Raw genomic sequence first — 25,332 nt, 5'->3', positions numbered from 1 at the left:
TAGGTTGTCCACTTCAGCAAGGTGCGGCAGGGACACTGGTATGACACTGGTTCGGAGGGGATAATAAATGTGACCCTGCAGGTGCTGGGTGTGACCACAGTTAAGACAACCCAGAGATATTGAGATGGTACTGGCTTAAGAGACAGGAATGTGGCCCCACTGGTGAAGAGCTGGCAGGTGAAGTCACGATCGGGATTGCCAGAGGAGACAGCGGAGGGAAGAGGGGGCTGGAACCCAGCCCAAAGGACCTCTGACACTTCACTGCCCCATAAGCCTGCAAATGAGAGGAAGGTGTGTCCAGCCAGGACTAAAACCAGTAAAGCCAGAATTTAGTGTCATTAAAGTCAAAGCAGATGAACGTTTCAAGGAACAAGGAAGGGATGAGCAACCACACAAATGCTGCTGGGAAGTCAGGCAAAGTTGAAGACTGGAAAATGTCCTTCAGATTTTGTACCAAGATCAGGGAAGCACCTGCTTGAGGAAGTCTGGTGTGCGGTAGAGAGGGAAGGGAGGCCGGCAGCTGAGGAGACAGAGACGATGAGGCCCTTCTTTCTTTCTTTCAAGATAAGAGTATGTTTATTGAGTATGTTTAAATGTTGAAGAGAATGACCCAGTTGACAGAGAGAGAAAGAGTGAGTATAGAGAAGAAATCATTGACGGTGTTAATTTGCTAAAAATGTAGACGAGGACCCAAAGCACAGGAGGCGAAATTCCCTTCAGACAGGCAGAGGGGTCTGTCCTCTGACGCAGGAGGGACGGAGAGGGTCGGAAGAGATACAGACAGGTATGAAGGCTCCGGGGAGGGTAAGCAGATTCCAGGCTTCAATTTGCTCTGTGAACTGAGATGCACAGTCCCCGCCTTGGTGGGGTACCTCATTTAAGAATAGAGGATTAGTCCCATTTCTGGGATACATGCTGTGGGAGCCCATGATTGGGTTAACAAATTGTAACAGACCCCAGCCCCTTGTCTTCTTAAAGAAGAGCAAATGTGCTTAGTAACTGCCTTGCTTGCATAGTTGAGGTTTTAGATAGCACTCTGCTCCTTGCAAAGCAACGACCCAGGCCCCTCGGCTATAAGCGCTGGGCGTGCCTGCTGTTAGATAGTCTTCTGTCCCCAAAGCAAGGAGCTGGCTGGGCTGGTGGTCTGCTTTAACATATCTATAAGAATGTATCTTGCTCCCCTCTTCCCATGACTTCCCTAAAGGTAAACTGTAGGCCCCCAAAGGAACGAGTCTTGGGCTGGAATGGTAAACAAGTTATAAAAGCTGCAGACTCAGAGGAGAGAAGGCTGGTTAGCCAATGGCGGGTAAGACCCCCAGAGGGGGGCAGCCTAAGACAGGCACAGCCACCTGAGTCCAAGAAAAATGTCAAGCATCTTCTTCTCAGACGTTCCGCCCTGATAAGCTGTAAGGCTCGCTGATGTCAACACGAACATGACTTACCAAAACATAAAGGGTCTTCTGACCTTGAGCCAGACTCTACAATCTAGATCCCACCCTGTCTTTCCCTAAATTCCTGCATTCCATCACACAATTGTCAGTGATTTCTCCTTTGATGGTACACAATAAATGTGGGGGCATTTGAGAGGCTCGTGGAGTTGGCTCCCGACTCCCTCTCGCTCTCTTGACTTTTCCACAGAGTCTTGAGTAATTAATTCCGTTTCAGTGGGACTTCTGCTGGCCAGAACCCACAGCTGGTGATGAACCCACAACATGCACCCCAATATTCACAGCAGCACTATTTATAATAGCAAAGGTATGGAAGCAACCTAAGAGTCCATCAACAGATGATTGGAAAGAGAAGATTGTGGTATATATATTTTTTATATATATAATTATATATAATGGAATACTACTCGGCCATAAAAAAGAATGAAATAATGCCATTTGCAGCAACATGGATGAACCTAGAGATTATCATACTAAGTGAAGTCAGACAGAAAGACAAATACCATATGACACCACTTACACATGGAATCTAAAAAATGATACAAATGAACTTATTTACAAAACAGAAACATACTCACAGACATAGAAAACAAACTTATGGTTACCAAAGGGAAAGGAGGGATATAAATTAGGAGTTTAGGATTAGCAGATATACACTGCTGTATATAAAGTAAACAATAAGGTCCTACCATATAGCACAGGGGACTATATTCAATACCCTGTAAAAACCTATAATAAAAGATAATATGAAAAGAAAATATGTATATATGTGTAACTGAATCACTGTGCTGTGCACCAGAAACTAACACAATATTGTAAGTCAACTCTATACTTCAATATAAATAAGTAAAATAGAAAATTAGTATCTTGTATGCTCACATTTTTCTCACCAAATGACTTGTCTAACCAAAATGGTTCCCATGCCTGCTTATTTCAATTGTCTCTGATATTATAATTACATAATTAAATATTACAATGAAATATAAGTGTGCGGAAAGGCTTGCTGTTTCTATGAAAATGTAGTTGAATGTTTTAGAAAAACGTGATAAAGGCAAGATGCTAAAAATCTTGATGCTAAAAGTGAGGCAACTGTAAGAGAGAGAAAAATACTACAGTAAAAATCTTTGTAAGTTTCCGTTCTTGTTCCAATTTTAAGTGAACAAAACTAAAGATCACCAAATCATAGGTCTGACTGGCAAAGAAAAGTGACATTGAACTCCAATGGTTCTATATTCAGTGAAAAAAAGCCTTGGCCTTCCTCAAAATAGAGTAAGGAAGAATGTGTACGTTTTGGGGACTCCCCATTTCAACTGACTTTTTCAGTGAACTGACCAGCTCCTGGGCCCAGCTGTCATTAGGAGCCTTCCTCGGTTACAAAGGTGAGTGAGAATTCAGGAAAGAAGTGGGGAGAAAGGGTTGCTTACTATACATTAAGGGATATGCTTAACAGGTGTTTTTACAAATTTACTCCTTACAACAACCCTACACAGTATCAGAATAGAGAGGTTAAATAAACTGCCAACTATCAAGTTACAGCATTTGGGTAGGAACTCAGGGGTCCTGACTTCATCCTCAGAGAAGCCACTTCCATTGGTCTTACACGTACTAGGACTTGTCCCCTCAGACAGGTTCCACCCACATCCTCCGTCAGCCCTCCATCAATGATTCATCCTTGCCCTTCACCTCCCATATCTAATCAGTCACCAAACCCTGTCCAATGGACTCCTGTCAATATCTACTCAATTTGTCCTGTCACCTTGCAGAGATCCACATCTTCTTCTGCATGGACGCCTGCAAGAATCAAGTTGCCACAATTTCTTAATAATCAGATCTGAGCAGCATCAATCTTCGCTATATATCAGATTAACCCTTGTGCTTTCTCTATGTTGCCCCTCGCACACTGCCTGTTGCAGGGTGTGTTCCTGGTTCTCTCACCCGTCCTTCTCAGTGTCCCTCCTGACCTCTTTTCCTTTTACCAGCCTTTTAAATACTGACACTCCTTGGGTCTCTTTTTATTCTGGCCTCTCCCCTAGCAGATCCTGTTTTTGCCGACAGCTTCAGTGGCATTCTCACACTGACGTTTCAGCCATGGCCCTCGTGCTGTTTTGACAACTGTTTAGTATTCCTGTCCACCGACTGGCCTATAAGCACCTCAGAGTCGAACAGGTGTGCCCAAAACTGCATTCTCATCTAACACCTCCCTTTGGCCGACCTCAAGCCTACTTCTTCCCACATCCCTCAACGCTGTCCATCTCAAACGTTGAAGTCATCCTTCACTTCTCCTCCGTCACAAGCTTCCACAACCCAGTCTTAAGTCCTGTAGATTCTTCACGTGCTCAAACTCCCCACGGCCGTCTGTCCTTTCAAGCCTGCCACCAGCTTTCTGTTTCCGCACCTGCAGGACTACAGTGAGAGGCGCCCTGCTTCCACTGTGTCTCCGAGTCAGACCTCCCTGCTGCCGTCGGCAGGAGCTCTCTGAGCCGTCTGTGCTTAGTCCGGGTGCCCCCACGAGCAGCCCCTCAGTGGTAAAGCCACTGACACTGCACACAAGGTCTTTGAAGACCGAGATCTTTCCTACTTCTCCAGCTTCAAAATGTTGTAGCCCATAATCACTCTCTACTCCAGGAGTAATCAGCTATCGAGGGCTCTCCAAGCCAGGCACCTTCCCTCAGCCCTAACTCTGCACATGCCCCTTCTTCTGTCCAGAATCCTCTTCCCACCATCTACCTGGAAACCACTGCTCCTCGTAAGATTCTTAGAGAAGCTTCTGTTGCCTTCCCTCCTTTCCCCTCCCCCTTTCCCCAAAAAAATTCTTCAGAAACATCAACATTTTTATAACCAAAGTATTTAACTGTACGTGACAATCACAGACTGGCTTGTAGAGTTGCCGGGGGGGGGGGGGGGGACACGGACCAGGATGAAGGGAAAGCATCCTTGCAGCTCCCCAAGAACATTCCTCCTTCATTTTCAGGAAACTCCTTCCTCCTTTTAAGGGTCACCTGACATCCCAGACCTTAAGAGATCAGTCTTCCAAGTCCCCGACCTAGTCCCCAGGTCATGGTCATCTTTTCCATCCCAACTCCAGCCATCATTCCAAAGTATTAGCGGCCCCTCGGATAGTCCACACGATCCCCTAGAACACGCCCCAGTTCTCAGGTTCTCCTTTTCTATGGTTGCATCCCCTCTAAAATCTTGGTCTCGCCCCCCGCCCCCAACTTCCTATTCTATCCATTACACACGTCATACTCATTTAATTCTCTTCAATCTCCATCCTTCCCATTCACCTGATTTATCACTGCCTGACTGATCTGACTTCTCTTACAACTGAGCCCAAATCCCAGGGCCAGTCTCCAGCACTCGTGAATGGCTGTGCCCTTTAGACATTCCGACCTTACAAAGCCTGACCCTGGCATAGTCCACTTTTTCCATTTCACATTCTTGGCATCTGAGCACTGCTGAAGAAAAATCAAAACCTGGCACCCAGCCACTGCAATTGATGGTCTCCTATCTCAAGTGGGTTTCAAAGGCATCCCTTGATCTTTTTACTGGGCTTTGGGCAGATTCCCTCACTCAGTCTTCCTGGTGGTTCATACTAACAAAATGTGCGACATGATCTAGGGTAAACAGATTATCAAAACAATCTTGAAGGTACTGGATAAAGTATGAGAAGAAAAAAGGCTAAAGACGGTAAGTGTAAATTAGCTCGAATGATATATGACCTTAGGTTCCAAGTCAGTTACTTTCATGGCACTAGGAACACTGCTATCTTGTCTCAATTCTTACAGATGTTTAGAGTTTGACAATCGAGGTGAAGAGTGAACCGCTGGGAGAAATGGCTGTGTTCAAATCCCTCATGTCCAAGGTACCCTTCATACTTCTTATATTTTATCAATGAAACATACACAACTTCTGTTTTCATTTTCATTTATTCTGTGCAGTTTAGAGTGAAAGTTAAAACATCACACAAACCACAGAAGCTTTAGATATAGTGTTGACCAGTTTTAAAACAGTAACAGTGAATAATCATGTACATACATTCATCTCTAATTTTACATCTGGTTATAGAAAAGTACTATTAACACACATAGTTCTAACTCCTTATAAACCTATTTGTCAAGCAGCGAGGTGACAAAACATCATAGCATAGCACAGAATGTTTCCTTTAAGAAACCAGAGCAGCAGTATTTGGTGAACGGTTATGCATAGAACTGACTTGGAGGGTAAACACTGGTCATAAAACAGGCAGCAGGTGTATAGTAACAAATGGAAAAGGTAATTTTTATTAATATAAGATAAAATGTTCTCTTTAGGCTTTAAGTTAAAAACTATAGAATACTTTAAAAGCAGACAATACAAGGTGCTTTAATTCTAGACTCCATAACAAAATACTATCCCCATTATTTGCTTAGGAATCCATAACCTTTGAAAACTGCTCATTGGCTTTTTAAAGTCAACCTGAAATATAAAAGCACTGGAAGCTTACCAGTCAAAAGCTAACGTTACGTTGGTTACATGTTACATTAAAACATACCTTTTAAGAAAAACTGACTTTAATAACACTGTATTGTTAACTTGAAATAATTTCAAAAATTAAGTAAAAATGCACTACTTTCCAATCTTTCAACACATTTTGGTTTAAAATGCCCTACTTTATGAAACCATTCCTTAAGATATTCCCAACTTCCAGCAAAATAATTTGAAGCTGTTTTTAAATCTGATAGCATCTAAAGAAATGGGTCAGCATGCCTGGAAAATTGGCTATCCACCACAGAACGACATATTTATGTTTCCACCATGAAAACATCACTACAAAATCCACTGGATGAATTCTGTTTTTAGCTTTATGTAAATATCAAAAAACTTATTTAACAGTGCCACACAAATATTTAGTGTTTTTGGCCTTGAAATCAGAGCAATGCTACCAATAAATCTGACACAGGCAAGTTTCACAAAAGGCAAAAGAAGAAAAAGATTTGGAAACGGTTGGTTGGGAAGGAAATAAAAGCACCCACCAGATTAATTAGAATTAATCCTCAAAAGACGGCATCCTTGATCACCATCACCATCACATTTGCGAGTACTCAGACAAGACTAATACTTGTGTTTTTAATGCTGAGAACCTTCTAAGCTTTCAAATAAACCACAGGCTGGACCACCTCCTACTAAGAAACTGAAAATGCACTTATGCCGAGTTCTGATAAGGTCAGCTACAAAAGCACTGCAACAGGAAAAAGAACAGAAACGCTACCACACAAGTATTTGTGTTAACAACCATTTCTCTTGCCTCTCTTACTGGCCTCAGAAATATGCACTATGTGAGGGTACTGGAGGAAGAGGAGTGCAGGGCGGAAAAACACTTTAAACAAAGTCAGTAAAATTTTCAGATTGGCCATCAGTGATTTATTTCTACTTTTCTAAGAGTTAAAACACGGTATAGTGTAAGCTATTAATATGCTCTGGGTATATTTCCCAAGCAAGTTAAGCAGAACATTCCTTAAAATACTATTTAAAAAGACATCCATGAAGCATAAATATTCATAAATAATGCCAACATGTACACCTTTACATGGATTAATTTGTAGATGACCCTTGTAGACTTGGGAGGTTATATCAACCATCATTTTCAATACTGACACAGTAGGAGGTTCACTGGCCTGCTTAGTTTATCTAAACCTAAGACATCCACTACAAAGCGGGCTCCACGGCTCAAAATTTCTGACTACGAAAGATCTAATTCAAATATCCTCCCAGTACACAGAAACATTTTTTCTTCTAACTGATGAGCATTTTCATGTGATATTTAACTAGTACGAAGCATCAAAATTGATGCTTGAAACTTGTGTCACTGTTCTGTTAATCAGTATAATCACATAAAAACAGAAAACTGCATCCAGTAAGAGAACGAAGACAGAAAGACTGCCCCTCTCTCAGCTGCCGGGGACCTCCCCCAGCAAATATTTAAAAGTAAAGTCATACCCTATATATAAATTCCCTTTTAATGCATCCAAAGGGCTACAATGACACCAGAGGTGTCCATCACCTTGGGGCAGAGAAAGTGAACGGTTAATCAACAGACAAAACCATCGGCGTGGAGTATGAGGTATTGAACAAAATCACACACCAACTTATCATAGAGGTGATATTCCGTAATGACTAGTTCTTGAGAAACAAAGGTTTAAAACATAAAAAGAACTTGGATGAATAAAATCAGCTGGCTTTGCCATTCGTTCTTGTATAAAGCAGGTGACACTAAACAGGAAGGTTCTTTCCCAGTAAACGCCCAGTCCAAAGTTCAGCGAAGACAAACATGGGAATCTGGCAAGAATCACTTTATAGTAAAGCAGGCATTTTCACCCACTCTTTTATTTTTTCCCTCAGTACCCAGTACCTCTGAGGCCTTGTCACGGAACTGTCTGTGAAGTATTTCCTCCACAACACATGCCTTGGGCATGAAGTCCCCCTGTACAAAAGGAGTGACCAATCTTTCTCTTCTTCAAGTAGAAGACAGCTCCTGGATTCCCAAATTCCTACTCTACAGTCCTGAATAGGGTGCCCCCAAAATGTTATCTCACAGAGGATAACTATTTTAACATTATAAGAATCAGAACTGAGTTCCCCAATAAATTACTGCTCTCCTAGAAAGAAAAATAAATTTACAGACTATTTTGGGGGTCTAACCTAAGATACCATCAATTGTAAGATGCACCATATGTCTAAGAAAAAACACAGGCAATTAAACTATGACCCAATGCCTTTGTAGCCTGTAGAATGTTTATTCTATATTTACTGAAACAGAGCTTTCAGAGTTAAGCGGATTTTGATCACGTCAGTCTTGTGCATACGTCAAGAAAGTGTATGAAAGAAGCTGGTTAAGTTGTAAAATTATAACTTCTGAATCACTCAGACCACAGCCACGGATGTCTGCACTCCTCCAGATCACAGCACCCTTGGTGTCACCTCTTACAACAGTGCTCTGCCACGCCTTCTGCTGAATGTCAGCAGGAAGCTTTGGCCAAAACGATGTTTGACGCCTTAACGACAGTCCTGCTTGAAGCATGAGTCGATCATACCAGCCTCTCATTGCTCAGAATTTTGCTTCATCTATTCCGAGGGTTTTGGCAATTTCTCCCGCCTTCAGCTGCGCTGCTTGGCGTGTGATCGGCAGTCCTTTGGCTCGTGTCTCCCTGACAGAATGCAGTACCTCTTCGCCTGCCTGTGGGTATCTTCCTTTCTTAGGTCCCGTAAAGCACTTTGTCGTTGCTTTACAAGAAAATATGGAATTTCGGTCACTCCTCCAGCGACGGATATTTGCTTCACTGATGTCACACGTGTACCCAGCTGCCCTGTTCCCATGCTTTTCTGCATACAAGGTAACTTTTCGTTTCAGTGCTGAGTCATAGTGTAATCTTTTTGAAGACATTTTTAAAAGTCAATTAAACCCGACACATGCGACATCAACACTACAGCAATGACGCCGTGGCAAGCTCACACACGCGCAGGCGAGGAGAACCGCGTCGTGACTGCTGCCTGGCTGGCGGTGGTCGAGAGGCGCGTCCCAATTTCAGGCAAAGGAAAAAGGGGGGGAGGGGCACAGCACAGAACTAACAAAATATGGTTGTTCAAGCCTGTTCTGTTTACCAGATTAACACCAGTGCGAGAAAATAAGTGCCAGAGCAAGTGCAGGCGCAGAAGTATACAATCAGGATATTATCTTTATGATGAAATTGGCAATGGTCCGATTTGGTTTAATTCCCTTTATTTTCATATGGCTTACATGTAAATCTTTTTTTGAATTGGACTTAAAATCCAAGAAAAAATGTCCTTCAAACTTTTAGCAAATTGCAAAGCCAGGTCATTAAAAAGAGAAACTCCCAGTGCCTTTCGTCAGGAACTAACACAGGACCACGGCTGGGGTCAGTGGCCCTCGTCAGCAGGTGCCCTCCTCTGGCGAGCAGATCTGATCCTGTGTGGAGACGATAAAGCATCTTCTTCCGTTTCAGACCCTGAAGGTTCATGATCTCCCTCCTGGGATCCTGTGTCTCCCACCAGTTCCCGAAGAAACTTGAATTTTGATAAAAAAAGATGCCAAACAAAATACCAACCTAAAAAGAGACAACAAATATTAAGAAAAATTACACACGGGATTATCAATTGAGAGCATTTCAGTTAATCATGCATGGAGGAGTTATATGACAAAACAGTAGCATAATTTAAATATATGTGTGATTACATAAGAGTTCTTTATATGTTCTTTTTTTGTTTGTTTTGTTTTTTTCTTCTTTATATACTCTTGATACTAGGTGCTTACCAATGTATGATTTGCAAACATCTTTTCCCATTCTGTGGGCTGTCTTTTCACAGTCTTATGAATGTTCTTTGAAGTACAAAAGTTTTTAATTATGATAGAGCCTAATTTGTCATTTTTCTTTTTATGAAATCCAATTTATCTTGTTTCTTCTTTGGTTGCTTGTGCTTTTCATGTCATATCTAGAGAAACACTAACACAAGGCCATGAAGATTTAAGCCTATGCATTCTTCTAAGAGTTTCAGTTTTAGCTCCTACACGTAGGTCTTTGGTCCATTTTAGTTAACTCTTTGTGAGAGAGAGACTCAAATTATTTCTTTTGGATACCAAGCTGTTCCAGAACTATTTGTTGAAAAGATGGTTCTTCCCTCTATTAAATTGTCTTGGCATCTTTGTCAAAAATCAAGTGATCATAAATGTTTTTATTTCTGGACTCTCAATTCTATTCCCTGGTCTGTCTGTCCTCGTGCCACACCACATCTTGATTACAGCAGCTTTGTATTAAGTTTTAAATCAAGAGTGTTAAGTTCACCAACTTTGTTCTTTTCAAGACTGTTTTGGTTATTTTGAGTTCCTTACAGTCCTATGTGCATTTTATAATTATCTTGTCAATTTTGGCAAAAAAAAAAAAAAAAACCGCAGCTATCATTTTGATAGGGAATGTACTGAATCTGCAGATCAACGTGGGGACCTACACTTTTTTTGCATATTTCTCTGTGCGTATCAATTTTTCCATAATGGACATACATGGTTTTGATGATCAGAAAAATCAGGAGAAAAACAAGTCAGAAACTGGTGAGTAAATTGTGATTATTCTGTAGATGTAGATATTTTAAATACCACAATGCCATGAATTGGCCTAAGTTAATAAGCCCAGTTGATTTTAAACAGATACTAAGGAAAACTCCTAACTCTTAGGTTACTTTTGAGAATTCAGCCTAAAAGTTAAAAGAACTTATTTTCCCAAGGTACTGTGCTGAAGAGATTATGGAGGTGAACTTACCATCAGGGAATCATAAACGAGATGATGGTAGTCTTGACCTCATAAAGGTCAAAGGTTCCAACGATGGCTACTTGGTATAAAATGACCGTAAATTTAGAAAACTCAAGGGAGGCTACTGAAGTCCTTTGACTGAAAATAGACTATAGTGAAGGGCTGTCACCAGTGCGGTTCCCACCAAAAAACACTAGTGTCCTTGGGATGCTTAAGAGAAAGCAAAGTCTCCCAGCACAGAATCTACAAAATAAGGAACTCAAGACTGCTTCAGCAGTCAGTTTGGGGAGATTTAATAAGGACATTCAGTTAGATTGCAAACTCTGTCTTCTCCAATTTTAATAAAACAGATCCAAAAAAAGATTTTAAAAAAATTGCCAGCAACCAAACAGTGTAAGGAATTCAATCTGAAGTCAAAATTCCGAATGTGGTGGCCAAATGGAAAACTCCAGAGTTTGGAGTAGCAAGTTACAGCCACCACCTCCCCTCCCCTCCCACAGCTAAAGCACTCGACTTCACACCTCTTCCATTTTTACGCCCCAAATCTGCAGATAAGCAAACTTGAAAAGTCTGCTTACTCTTCCCCACTCTGCCCGGGTGTAAGATGTGTGAGGGCTGGAGGCGGAGGCATGTGTGGTAGGTGACACTGCTTCTCCCCAAAAACCGTGAGGCAGAGAATCCCCCTAATATAGATATGGAGCTCACGTGCCGCACAGCCCAGAGGACAAATATCCCCCGTGCTTGGTTTTTCACAACGGCTACTGTCATGAGAGGGTGGGAATGCAAAATGAAGAGGGAAACTGTAGTGGTGACAAGAACCGCAGTGGTAGTCACCAAATTCAGGGAGGTTCGACACGTTATTCCCGCAGTCAGATGACCAAGTTCTTACGCAGCTGTAATTCCGGGGAGACGGGAGTAGGGCGCGGGGCAGGGGCGTCTCCGCATCACCGGTACTTGGAACTGGTGAGAGCTCCTGCTCCTTCTACAGCTGAGGTTTATCAACGAGTGTTAACAGTCTGAATATGGGACGACACTAAAAACACCAAGCAGTTTGAAGGGAAAAACAACTACACAGGACATTTTGGGAAAAGAGACATTATTAAAAACCCCAGTGGGTACAAAGCAGGGAAAGCATGACTTAGCAAAGAAGAAACGAAGAGAGAGATGACAATGCCAGATACAGCTGCTAACACTCACCGGCTGCGTTCACAGATGTGGAAACAAAGTTAGCTAACTTTTTTTTTTCTTTCTAATTTTGGGACAGGTAACATGAGGACGTGTTTTGCACATGTTTAATGGCCAAACTGTTATTCAGTATAAACTGTCTTGTCATGTACTTCCCGTATATGTCACATTCCTGCAGGTGACTCACAGGGCCCCACCTATTCATCTATAGAGTTTTACTTCTACTGATCTTATGATAAATACGGTACAAAATCGAAAGTCATATACATAGTTCATCCCCTGCTATTTTAACAAAGCAACTTCTAATTTGAGTAACTGAAACCCTAAGACTAAGCTTAAGCAGAAAGGGGGAGTTTGTTACCCGCTTACAGGAGAGGCTCACAGAGCACATGACACGAGGGGCGAGGACTAGGAGGCGGCCCTGGTGACCTGAGGTCACTCTCTCGGCATTACCTGCTTCTCTCTGCACCCTTGTCTCATGGCCTTCTAGGCTTCTCTTGCACGTAGTTGCTCCTCCCCAGCTTTCTATGATTTCATGGTTATCTTCAAAAAACAGCCTAGAATCTCTGTCCCAACCTGGGTCAAGCGTCAGCCCAAGGCCAGTGTGCATCACCTGGGGCAGCAGGTGCAGTGAACATGGCTGTGGGGCCACCCGTGAGAGTTCAGGGCTGATTTTTGAGGTGGAGGGTTGTGCACAGGGCAGGAGAAAGAGCTCCTACAAAGATGTCGCCTCTGCATTTCTTAGGCAGTAGGCTCCTGGAGGAAGGTCTTCACTACAGGAGTCACTCCCACAAAAACCACCCGTGAGCTGGGCAGGCAATTCTTTTATTAGACAAAGTCTGACCAAAACCTTTGATTGGTTTGTGTCTTTGGGGTAGAGCAGGAGTGGAGCAAGGATAACCACTAAAACTTGGGCTATCTCTGACTGAAAGGGACCTACCCCCCTCCCTGCACGCCCACAGGACCTCTTCGGGAAGTATCGCATACGGCTCACACACGTCCTCCCCCCAAACCCGATACGCAGACACCAGAAACGCCTTACCTACTCTTACTCTAGGGAGTGTGTGTCTTGTGCCTTGTCCTGGGCTTGAAAGAGAAAAATGGGAAGGAGGGAGAGCAGACAGGAGGCTGGAAGTGGGGAGAAGGACTGTCCACAATTGTGTGTACTTAGAGTCAGAAATTTACACTGATTGTTAAGACAAGTGCTGTGGTTTTTCATAGTTTAAAAGGCAAGTCTGTGCCTTGCTCCGGCTTCACACAAGTAAGCACTGCGTGTCGGAAAATCTGGCTGCCCTGTGTATCCTGGGATAAGCAAAGGACATTCAATTTGCGTATGCCGGTAACTAAGCATTAGTTCAAAGGATGGATTTCATGAAACACACTGTATATTGTTTGTCTACGCAAGCTAAAGGTGCTGGCAGAAGGGCAGCAGAGGCAGGTGAACCTGAATGACGACCAGTCACCATCAACACGCCACACACCCGGGGGCCAGCTGTAATCCTAGAGTCCTCAGTTCACAAAGTGCTTTTACATTCAATATCTCATTTAACCCTCCCATTAGCCCTCTGAATCAGGGACTAGGAGTCATTATCTCATTTTCTAGATAAGAAAACAAAGGCTCCAAGTGACTCATAACCATTGAAGACGGCTAGCTCGGCAAAACAGCAATGTATTTTAAAATGTTATCAAATTTCCCATATTTTCACAGTGAAAGTATGGCTAAAACACAAAACACTGTCTAGGGAATGAGAACTTCATTTCACTATCTAAGATCCTTTTAGTTCAAAAGCCAGGTGCAGTATAACCAAAAGTTCTTCTTTGTGCAGTCACTCCAATATGCTAACATAATCCTACCTTCACGGTGCCATCTAAGCCATGGTTAACAGACTGGCTCAAAACCAACCTCAATTTGTATGAAGCTCTTTTCCATTTTGAATCTTATAACCTTATTTTCCTTTTATACTGAAGGCAGCTAAGGCCAACTTCTAAGATTATATGTCCACGGCCAAGATGTAGGCAAAGTGAAACAAAACCTCAAAGCGCCTTCTACCGCACATCCCTTTTGTAAAGACACACAGGGCAACGCCAGCAGACAGGCCCCGGGAGAAGCCATCGCTGAATTAACCCACTGTTGAACTGTAATACCTCCACATCCAAAACTCTGCCTCCAATAAACACTGACATTTTTAAAGTTCCTTTTTCAAAACCTCTCCTCTTCTCCATTTTCTTTTCCTTTTGGTGATCACAATATTCCAACAGATCCATCTATTACAGACGATGGCCACATTTTTCATCTATACTTTCTACCTTTCTTAATCCCCAGGAAGGAATCTCTACCTTGTTGGCTTGAAAACACCTTTAAAAAGTATATATGCCCAACAGCTCCCTCTTATGACTTCCATATTTCTGCAATGAGTACTGTATCCTCTCCCGTCCCCCAGGTGGGAAGGAGCGTGCTTCAGCATGCTGGCCCTCCCCCACTTTACTCCAGTGCTACAGACTCAACCTCAACAAGCCCGCTCCCATCTGTTCCCTTCCTCACACTCCCGGTGCCATTCTCCATCCTACGACAAACCTTTCCGATCTGTCAACTGGACCACAACAAGTTCTTATATCTCAGAGGCATGCTCGAGCCACATTGCTCGGCCATAAATTCTGACGCAGCAACCTGCTTGATACTTGGACAGGTTAACTTTTATCTGCCTCAGTTTCCTCTTCCATGAATGGAGATAAGTCCCCACCCTCCAAGATTCAACGTGGTAATAAAAATACGTGTACATTGCTAAAAAAAAAAAAGCCTGGCTCATAAACACTCATCAAATGTTAGCCACTGTTACTATCTCTTAGACTCCAGTCTCTTCCTCTCCAGGGCAAACTCCACAGACAAGAGGTTGCCACCACTGTCACTGAGATCTTTAAGCATCATGAACGTGTAATTTTTACGTCTTTCTACTACAGCATCTCTTCAGTGCAGCACTTTCTTGGATGGCTGCTTTAGCACTTCATGCTCACATCCATCCTTCACTGTATAAAGCCGTCCCCTAAGACACAAGTTCTTAAGGAAGTAAAATGTATGGTTTATCTATGTTTTCTACTATGTCCTCTATGTCTTAGAACAGTACCTGGCGAGAGTAGACACTCCAAGGAAACCATTCAGCCTCCATCCTCCAACCCTCACCTCCAACACACACCAAAAAAGTACCATAAATTTAAAGGTTTAATAAATTTCACCAATTGATCCATTTCAGGGCTCTTAAGATTCCTACTAGATAACAGAGTAGCTGATAAACAGAACTGCTGGGTACCCTTTCGCAAAGACACTGAACAATGTTATCAACCAAGCTGACCTGACACGTCCAGAACATTCCACTCAGTAACAGTAGAATAAACATTCTTTTCAAGTATATGTGGAACATTCACCAAAACAGACCATTAATTAGTCTCATTAAGTATAAACCTTCTTAAATTTTATTATACAAAATATATTTCCTTAACATAAGAAAATCAAACTACAAATTGATAAAGTAACTTGAGGCAATAATAATAATGTTCTAAATAATTCATGGTTCAAAAGGAGAAATCACAAGTGAAACTAAAAAATATTTTAAACTGAAAAATTTTTGAACCAAATAAAGTTTAAAAAAAATTCAAAAGCAATACCTGGAAAGAAATTTATATCGTTAAATACCTATTTTTTAAAATATAAGAAAGGTCTAAAATCAATAGTCTAAGCTTTCTTCATAAACTAGAAGTGCAAATAAAAATCAAAATAAGTAGAAAATAAAGATATAAACATAAATCAGTGAAATAAAATAAAGACAAATAGAGAAAAATATCAATAAAACCAGAAACTAGATTCTTTGAAAAGATCAATAAAATTTATAAACCTCTAGCCAGACTGATCATAAACAAGAGAAAGGACACAAACAGTATCAAGAATGAAAGAGAAACCTGGGAGTTTGAGATTTGCAGATACTAATATATACATAAAATAAACAACAAGTTCATACTGTATATAGCACAGGGAGCTACATTCAATATTCTGTAACTTATGGTGAAAAAGAATATGAAAACGAATATATGTATGTTCATGTATGACGGAAGCATTGTGCTGTACACCAGAAATTGACACAACATTGTAAACTGACTATACTTCAATAAAAATATATATACCAAAAAAAAAGACATCGCCACAGATTCTACAGATAGTAAATGGTGAGAGAATATTTTTAACTTTATTCTTGTGAATTATACAATTCAGATTAAATAAACACAGTGCTTGAAAGACACAAAACTATTACAAAAGCTCACTCAAGAAGAAATAACCGGAATAGCCCAATACTAGCCCAAATGAAAGATACTAAATTTGCGGTTAAAAACTTTCCCCGAAAGAAAAGTCCCGGCCCAAATTAATTCCACCAAACATTTAAGAAAGCATACCAACTGTGGCAGACACACCCTAGTAAGTAACCTCAAGGAGTCAGTCAAGCCACCCTTGTGTGACCTCTCCCCTTGAGTGGGGGCAGAACTTGTGACATTGACTCCAACCAACAGACCATACAGCAAAGGTGATAGGGTAGTTACTCTCCTTACTTGGTTATGTTACATGATAAGGGTAAAGGGATTCTGCAGATGTAATTAAAGTCTCAACTGGTTGACTTTTAGTTACTCAAAAGAGAAATTATCCTAGTCAGGCCTAACGCAATTAAGGGAAAGGTTTTTAAACAGACCAGAACCTTCCCTGGTGTCAGAGAGATTCTCCTGCTGGCTTGAAGAAGCAAGCTGTCATGACTCTACAGTCATAAGGAACTGAATTCTGCCAACACATAGCCAGGCCAACACCCCACCTGCAGCCTTGTGAGATGCCGAGCAGAGGACCCCAGCTAAGCAGTACCAAGACCCTGGCCCACAGAAACTGTGAGCTGATAATTGCATGTTGTTTTAAGTTGCTAAGTGCATGGTAATTTGTTAAAGCAGCGATAGAAAACTAATATACTAGTTCATGAAAACTCTTCCAAAAAATAAAAGAAAGGAACTTTCTCCAAATCATTTGATGAGATCTACACGACAAAACTAGACAAAGGCACTTAACAAAACTAAAACTATTCCTCATGAATGTAAATACAAGACCTTAAGTATTTAGCAGGTAAACCCTGCGACCTATAAAAAGATAACGCATCACAAACAAGGGAGGAATCTATGAGGAATTGTAGCGCTGCCTTAACCCTCAGAACTCAATGTAACTCATCACAGTAACAGACTTAAAAACCACCTGATCATCTCAACAGATACAGAAAAGGCATTACGGGAAAAAAAAAAAAAAGTCCAACATCCATTTCTGATTTTTAAAAAAAATCTCAGCAAAGTAGGCATAGAAGGGAACTTTTCTTCAACCTGATAACGAATGTCTACAAAAAGCCTTCAGCTACCATTATACTCAGTGGTTAACGACTAAATGATCCAGAAGATCAGGGAAGGTCTGCTCTCGCCCCTTCCCTGCAACACCGTAACGGAGGCTCACACCATGCAAAAACTAAGACACACAGCGGAAAAACCATGCACTTTCTGTGACCTGTACGTTTTACCTTATTTTATCATTATCCTAAGTAAAACCATATTAAACCATGGATAGTTTAAACGTCTAAAACCAGATTTAATCTTTGAAATTCCATCTTTCAAACACTAGTTAATTCATATTTAGTCACCTGAGCCTTAATGTGGGACAGATAAGCAGAAACACAGTCGCTCCTCAGTATCCCCAGATTCTAAGACTTACGAAGTCACGTCCTGGCTAAAATGAGAGAGGCTGAGCACCCCGCTCAAGTCGCTTAGCTAATAAGTGGCCGTGCTGGTATCTTTAAAGCTGGATCAGCCGGGGTCCAAGTTCACTTTCACTTGCACCCAGACCTTGTTAGGCCAGCGGGAACCTGGACTGGGTCCTGGCACACTTCAGTCGGCCCACAGCCTGCTGAATCAGGGGGAACTCGGGGCACAACCAAGCCAACCTCTGGAGAAGGGAGGGCCTGCACACCAGACAAATAACTACTGCCCTTGCCTCATGTGGGCCCACACCGATCACCTCCTAGCACGTAAAGGCTTCAGATCTCAAATGCCCCTTAGACAGAGGCAGGTGGAGCAGACAACAGTGGTGTCCCTGTTGCCGGGTCACCCTCCAAGCAGAAGGCCGCCACCACTCCCAGCCCCTACTTGCTGCCTCAGTTCAGACTTTCATCACCCCTTAACATTAACCTCCTAACTGGTTTCATTGCTTCTAGCCTCCCAGTCTCCATACACTTCAGCTAGAGAGGTCTATGAGACTCTAAGTAACTGCCAAAAACTCTTAGGTAGCTCCCCATTGCCCAGAAGAAAGCATAAACTCTGCAAAGGATGCATATGAAGTGCCTCAATCTGGTGCATTCTGCCCCATCTATAACCTCATCCTAACCAGCTCCTCAAGGGCTGAAAAGTCATCGTCTATCTCCTCATTCAAATACTTGTCGAGCCCTTACTATGTCCCAAATACCACCCTTACTGTGACATATTTGTCCAATGATAGTGAACTATAGGAAAAAGATACCAGAGTAAGGAAAAAGGGGCATCTGTGTGGGAGGCCGGCAGAGAGGTCAGCGGGGCCTCCCAGCAATTGACTGAGATAGAGAAGGCTGCAGGAAAAGTATGCTCAAGAATGTGGTTTTAGATATGCTAAGTTTGAGATGCCACGATACTCACTGTAGAAGAGTTTTTATAACCCAGTCTCCAGGCCCCCTCCCTCCCAGGAGGTCAAGGGGTGGAGCTGAAACTTCCCACCCTCTAATCATATGTTTGGTCCTTTTGATGACCATCCCCTATCCTGAAACTATTTAGGGGCCCCACCCTGAGTGCTTCATTAGCACAGACTCGGGCTTGGTCCGAAGAGGCTTGCTACAACAACAAAAGATGCACCTATGACTCAGGAAATGCCAAGGGTTTGGGGAGCTGTGCACCAGAGGCCCAAAGACCAAATAAAAAATATATTTTTATTATCCCGTGGAGATGAACTCAGTGACTGCTGACTGCTCTTGGAAAAGAAAAGGCTTGTTTCTGCTTGAAAGGAAGGTGATATCAGGGTATCACCCAAGTTGACATAAAAGTACAGTGTACCTACATTACTGGACCATTTCTTAAGACTCTTGCCACTTGTTGAAAGTAGTAACCAAGTTGTATCAACTTCCAGAATTTGTGATTTAGTGATAGAACCAGGCTTTGGTTATCTTTGTGTCTCAGAATGACGTTTACAAGAGATGCTCAAATACTTGGAGAATGAATGGGTGTATGACCTATGGCCAAGTGACTGGGAATGAATGAGGAAGGTAAATACCTTGGGTGTTGTGCACACACTGAAAACAAGCAGTTGTTCTGGGGAAGGATTCTGAGCTCTAGGAAACAACCAGAGAAAGGAGCAGAGCCTTATAAGTGAAACTGGAGCTCAGAGGCCTAGGTTTTACTAGGTACCTTGTGTGACTGTCTTCCACACTGCAGCACATGGCCCTCAAAAGCAGGGATTAAGCTTTATTAACTTTTGGACACTCGTATCTCCACTACAGCAGCTGAACATTAGAGTTCGCTAAGCATATGTCATTGAGTAATACAAGGGTTATCCATCCTGAGACGACCCTGGTTTGTACCACACTTTAGACGGTATTTGTAATGGGAATTTAATAATCTATATTGAAGAATCTTTGTTCCTTCTTCAAATACGAGGGCCTTCTACATGCCAGGCACTAGTCTCTAGGATCCAGGAATAGAGCAGTGAACAAGCCAAAGAAGGTCCCTGCCTGCACTAAGCTTACACTCTAACTGGGGGAAACAAACATGTAAAATACAGTCAGCCCTCTGTATCCATGGGTTCATATCCATGGGTTCCACCTCCACAGATTCAACTCACTGCGGGCAAGATTGACAAGCATAGACTGAAGGTGAGGAGATGGAAAAGGTATTCCATGCAAATGGAAATGAATGGATATATAAATGGAGGTATATACACACAATGGAATATTACTTTTATACTTATAAGAGAATGAAAGCTTGCCATCTGCAACAACTTGGATGGATCTGAGGGTAAAATGCTAAATGCAATTAAGTCAGACAGAGAAAGAAAAATGCTGTATGATTTCACTTGCATGTGGAATCTAAAAAACAAAACAAACATAACTAAACAGAAACAGAGTCAGAGATACAGAGAACAAACAGGTGGTTGCCATGGGGAGGGGGTGGAGGGAGGAAAGAAATAGGTGAGGGAGATTAAGAGGTACAAATACTTCCAGTTGCGAAATGAGTGAGTCACAGGTATGAAATTTAGTGTGAGGAATAAAGTCAATAATTATGTACTATCTTTGTAGGGTGACCGATGTAACTATCAGTCACCGATGTGACTTATCGTGGTGATCTTTTTGAAATGTATAGAAATATCAAATCACTATATCCTGTAATAGGAACGAACGGTGTTGCAGATCAATTATAGTTCAAAAATAAACTCATAGAAAAGGAGATCAGATTTTTGGTTATGGGGTGAGGTAGGGGGGTTGGATGAAGGTGGTCAAAAAGCACAACCTTTCAGTTGTAAGAAAGTAGAGATATGACATATAACATGATAAATACAATTAACACTACTGTATCTTATACATGAAAGACGTTAAGAGAGTAAATCCTGAGAGTTCTCATCACAAGAAAAAATGTTTTTTCTATTTCTTTAATTTTGTCTATATGAGATCATGGATGTTCACTAAATTTACTATGATAATCATTTCATGACATATGTTAAGTGTGTATGCTATACACCTTAAATTTATTTATACAGTGCTGTATGTCAATTACATCTCGATTAAACTGAAAGAAAAAAAGTGAGACAAAACTGAAGAGACTTCTAGATGGAGTTGACACTTAAAAGAGGCAAAGGAAAGGGCAAAACCAAGGATGACACCCACATCCTTGCCTGCTGATAACAGCTGAGGTGGGAGGGAGAGACAGGTGGTAGAAATCAAGAGTTCTGTATTAAAGGTGTTTAGTTTGAGATGGTTATTAGATCTCCAAGTAGGGATACGGAGAAAAAAATGTCTGATGCATGAGCTGGGGTCAGGAGAGGCGTGAGATCTGGAGATTTCAATTTTAGTCAATAGTTATTATTTAAATCTTTAGGACTGGATAAGATACCATAGGGAAAGCACAGAAGCAAGGGGAAAATAGAAATATATATTTATATTATAACATAATTTATTATAGAAATATAATAGAAAGCAGCATGCACCTCAAGAAGTACTTGTCTGTAAAACGTTTATTTCCAAGATGACTGGTAACAGGTAGAGAGACATGCATATATAAACTGACTGATATATGTAATTTATACTTATGAACCTACTGTGAATAACGTAAAATTTATTTCCTAGCATAGCTTGTGATTTAAAAAAAGTTAAATTCTAGGAGAAGAGAAACCGGGAAAAGGTAATTAGCCACTACAGTAGGAAGAAACACCATGAAAGTCTAGTGCACAAAAACTAAGAGAAATGCTTCATGGACGGAATGCTCACCTGTACAGAATGAGCATGAGGGTAAGTATGATTAGAACTCATAAGTGACCATGGACTTGGGAATAGAGGCCATTTGTTACTGACCTTCACAAGGGCAGCTTCAGTGAATAGTGGGAAATATTTTAGAATGAATGAAAGATGAGAAAGTACAATCAATACAGACAAGAGAAGGAAGACCTCCTTAGGAAACTGAAATTTGAAAATAGGAACTCATTATGTGAACAAGCTGGTCAGTTCTAAAAATAAACTAGGCTATGAGTTTCTTGGGCAGACCCGTGTCTTAGATTTCTAACCCCCAACGTGACTGTATCTGGAGACAAGGCCGATAAAGCGTTATTTAAGGTTAAATAAATTCTTAAGGGTGAGGCTCTAATCCAACATGACTGGTGTCCTAATATATAAGATTAGGTCACAGACACACTCACAGATGAAAAACCACGTGAAGACGGTCATCTACAAGCCAAGGAGAGAGGTTTTAGAAGAAATCAGCCTTGCTGGCACCACGTTCTCGAACTTCTAACCTCCAGACTGCAAGAAAATTAATTTCTGTTGTTTAATGTCTGTGGTATATTGTTACGGCAGATCAAGCAAACTAATACAATGTCCTGGTTTCTCCCTCAAATCTGATGGGAGCCTTCTTCCCCCAAGCCCTGGGCCCCTCCTAGTCAAAGATGAAGCTACCCCATCATTAGCTCGACAAAAAAGTGCTTGGATCACTTCTCAGAGCTATTAGTCTTGACCCTTCCAATCAAAATAAGGCGTTATTTTACTTATCACACCTCTCCTCTCATTTCATAATGTTTTCTGAAACCTAAGGCAGGATACTTTTAGAAAAGTGAGTAACATTTAAGTCAAATAGCGTCTGAGCTGAGAGAGCAAGTCTAATATATGCAGCAATTAGGCATTCTGATGCCCCAAAGGCAAGTTTGGCAGTGTTGTATGGTTGACAAGCCACAGACCCATCTCAGGTGGGCTGCATCTTCAAATTAGAAACGAAAGCATATGTTTGCCTCCTTCCTCACATCCAAATAAACACAAAGATCTGGTTTTCCTTACTTCAAGAATCTTAAACATCTACAATTAGCCCCAAATCCTGACAACACAAGCAGGAAACTGAGAAAGGCTTTCCAATCGTTTTATCATCAGAAAAGAAAGGCTGTAAGTTAGAAGCTTTAACTCTAGTGCGTTAGTAAAAGCAAGAAAATTTAAAATATACATACACATATATAAACACTACATGCGTATGTATATATATATATGCATATGCACAAATATCTTCTCCAAACATGGCTGATACTGAGCATTTAGTACATTAATCATGAGTAAGTCCTATATCATTTTGAATTCTGGCCAATTATTGCATCAACCTGAAACTATACTTCAATATTGTTAATTGTTAAAAAAAATAAACTGAACCATCTGGTTCTAAATACTTCTTAAATTTTCACAATTGCTCAGCCACTTTGCTGAGAGACCTGTGGTTATCCGTTACTGTGTATTAAAAAAAAATCAAGAAGATCTACAATTGCGCTAATACCTTAAGAAAGTAGTCCTCTCATTCCAAGAAGGAAAAAGAAAAAAATTCAGCAAACTAGCACCATTATTACAGAACTAAGAGTTAGGTTACCTGACCCTGGAAGTTTAATATAGCCGGTGTTTTTTAAGTTCTGCCTCGTCTCAACATTTCTGTTTCATACTGAGTTTAAGCCCGAACTCGAAATAAACAAGCAATTTCACATGTGCTTCAAACCCAGCTCTGTCCCTGTCCCTGATTAAATGAAGGTAATGAAACCTCTCATTATCCTCCGGGTCAGAACGTGTGAAAAGGAAAAAGGAGAAACCAATCATTTCACCTTCGAATACAGGCCAAGGTTAAAATCTGGGCAGACTGTGGTAAGAACGGCAATCAAGACGCTGCCGGGTGAAGCAAGATCTGGTCTAACCTCGAGTCAAGATGCCCAGCCCTGGATCCCGTTCTAGCCTCTCCAGGATGCCGGCGGGCCTGCCGCGGGTCAGGGGCACACTTCCTGAGTTCATTCCCAGAAGAAAGCGGACAACAAGTGATTTTAAAACGCTTGCCCACCCAAGCCCTTTTCTTCCCCCTTGTTCAACACACAAAACCAGCAAGACGGCCAGACGAGTGGAGCCGAAGCGCGTACCGCGCGGTGTAACCGCCCCGCGGCGATGCCCCACTCACCGCACACCATCAGCAGCAGCACGATCAGCAGCGTGGCCACGAACACCAGCAGGGTCAGCCCGACGTTGTGCCACATCTTGGGTGGCGGAGGGCGGCCGGCTCCGGGCGGCGGGGCAATGGGGCGGTGGGCACGTCCGGGGCTTCAGCGGCCGGCGCCGGGCGCGGCGGGGCGCCGGGGCGGCATGGGCGGTGGGCGCCCCCCGGCAGCGCCCCCAGGAGGCGGGGCGGGGCGGGACGGCGCGCGGGCGGGCACCGCGGCCGCCGGCCGACCCACCGTCCTTCTCGGTCTGGCCCACGGAGCGCGGGCGGGAGGCGGAACGCGGGGCGCTCCTACCCCCTCATCGTTCCGGGGAACCGGGGACGCGGCGCCCGGAGACCTCGGCGGCGGCCGGATATGCTTCCATGGCGGACGCCGCCCGCCTGTGGATGGCAGAGAGGGCGAACACTGGAACGCGCGGCGGCCACACGGCCCTCGCCGTCGCCCGCCCGAGGGTCCCTCGGTCTCCACGGACCGCAGATAACGTCTCCCGGCGGCAGCCGCGGCGCTTCTCCGCCCCAGACCCCCTCCCCCTGCGGCAGCTCATCAGCTAACGCTCCCACAGCTCGCTGCCTCCGGCGCGCGGGAGCGGCTGGGAGTTGAAGTGCGGAGCCGGTGGAGCCCTGAGGAGGCCGCCCCAAAAGGACTACAACTCCCAGAATGCACCGCCGACTCAGCTGCTTTGCTTCTCCCTCCCACTCACCACTCTGCCTTTGGTTTTCTCAAGCCACAACCTCCGTCTACCAACTAGGGGTTTGTGTTCTCGGAACCCGTGCTCTTGGCTGCCCCTCCTGCGCTGTGCCAAAGCGCCAGAGTGAGTTCAACCATTACTCCACGCACAAAGTCGTTTTGTTTAAAGCCATGACTGGCGAAGCACAAAGAGGGAAGAAAGGGGAGGCAGCTGCCTGAATTACTGGTTACATGTGAACCTAGCCTCTTTGCTGGGGGCGAAGGTTGGATACTTGGGACTTTTGAGGAAATACCAACGTCCCTGCCAAAGAGAGGAGCCAGAGGCATGGAAACTCCCTTTTTTCCCCGTGACAGATGTTCTTCTATGTTTTCATAGATAATGTATTTCTGAAATGAACCGCGAGGGACTTAAGGACATCTGCTTTGCCCTTAATTTGCCTGAGTCGTAAATTCAATCCAGCTGCTTCCCTGAGACCAAGTGACATGACCCACAGCTGAAGACTTGGCCACAATGGCTTGAACAAACCCCTGTGACACAAGACGCTTTAATTATCTCAAGTACTCTGAAGTTAAGACTCTTCAATTCAGATTACATTCATTCGTTAAAGAAGCCCAGAAGAAAAGAGGGTAACTGTGTAGCCGACTTTTAGAAGGAATCAGGTATAATCCTCATGTTTTCCTGTCGCTCTTCTAATTTCTTTCTCCTGCCATCTTGGAAGCAGATAAGGTAGAGGATCTTGAAGAAATGTTTCTTGACATAACAGAAGTCTTTTTGTTGTTGTTGTTGTTGTTCTAAACCATTTTGTGATCTAAGCCTGTCCACAGCACTTGCCCTTGAACAGGTTTCAGTAATAATAATCTTAAGAGAACAAAAGACTCTTGTCAAGCAGGAGAAATAACAATAGCAAAGATA

General features: G+C 42.7%; 1 protein-coding gene across 1 annotated transcript; it reads right to left on the bottom strand.

Moving 5' to 3' along the window:
- Positions 1-5,355: 5,355 nt before the first annotated feature.
- Positions 5,356-24,306, bottom strand: SMIM13 (small integral membrane protein 13). Its single transcript, XM_010945722.3, has 2 exons — positions 23,693-24,306; positions 5,356-9,550 (listed from the first exon to the last, which is right to left on the bottom strand). The coding sequence occupies exons 1-2, from the start codon at positions 23,766-23,768 to the stop codon at positions 9,363-9,365; spliced, it is 264 nt and encodes an 87-aa protein (XP_010944024.1). The 5' UTR covers positions 23,769-24,306; the 3' UTR covers positions 5,356-9,362.
- Positions 24,307-25,332: the final 1,026 nt, after the last annotated feature.

Source organism: Camelus bactrianus, chromosome 20, assembly GCF_048773025.1.
Source record: "Camelus bactrianus isolate YW-2024 breed Bactrian camel chromosome 20, ASM4877302v1, whole genome shotgun sequence".
In the NCBI taxonomy this organism is placed as follows: Eukaryota; Metazoa; Chordata; class Mammalia; order Artiodactyla; family Camelidae; genus Camelus; species Camelus bactrianus.
This window is presented reverse-complemented; position numbering and strand designations above follow the sequence as displayed.

Coding starts and splice junctions, on each gene's coding strand:
- SMIM13 (XM_010945722.3), bottom strand. CDS start 23,768: ATGTGGCACAACGTCGGGCTGACCCTGCTGGTGTTCGTGGCCACGCTG. Junction 9,551..23,692: donor GCTGCTGCTGATGGTGTGCG/GTGAGTGGGGCA, acceptor GTCTCTTTTTAG/GTTGGTATTTTGTTTGGCAT.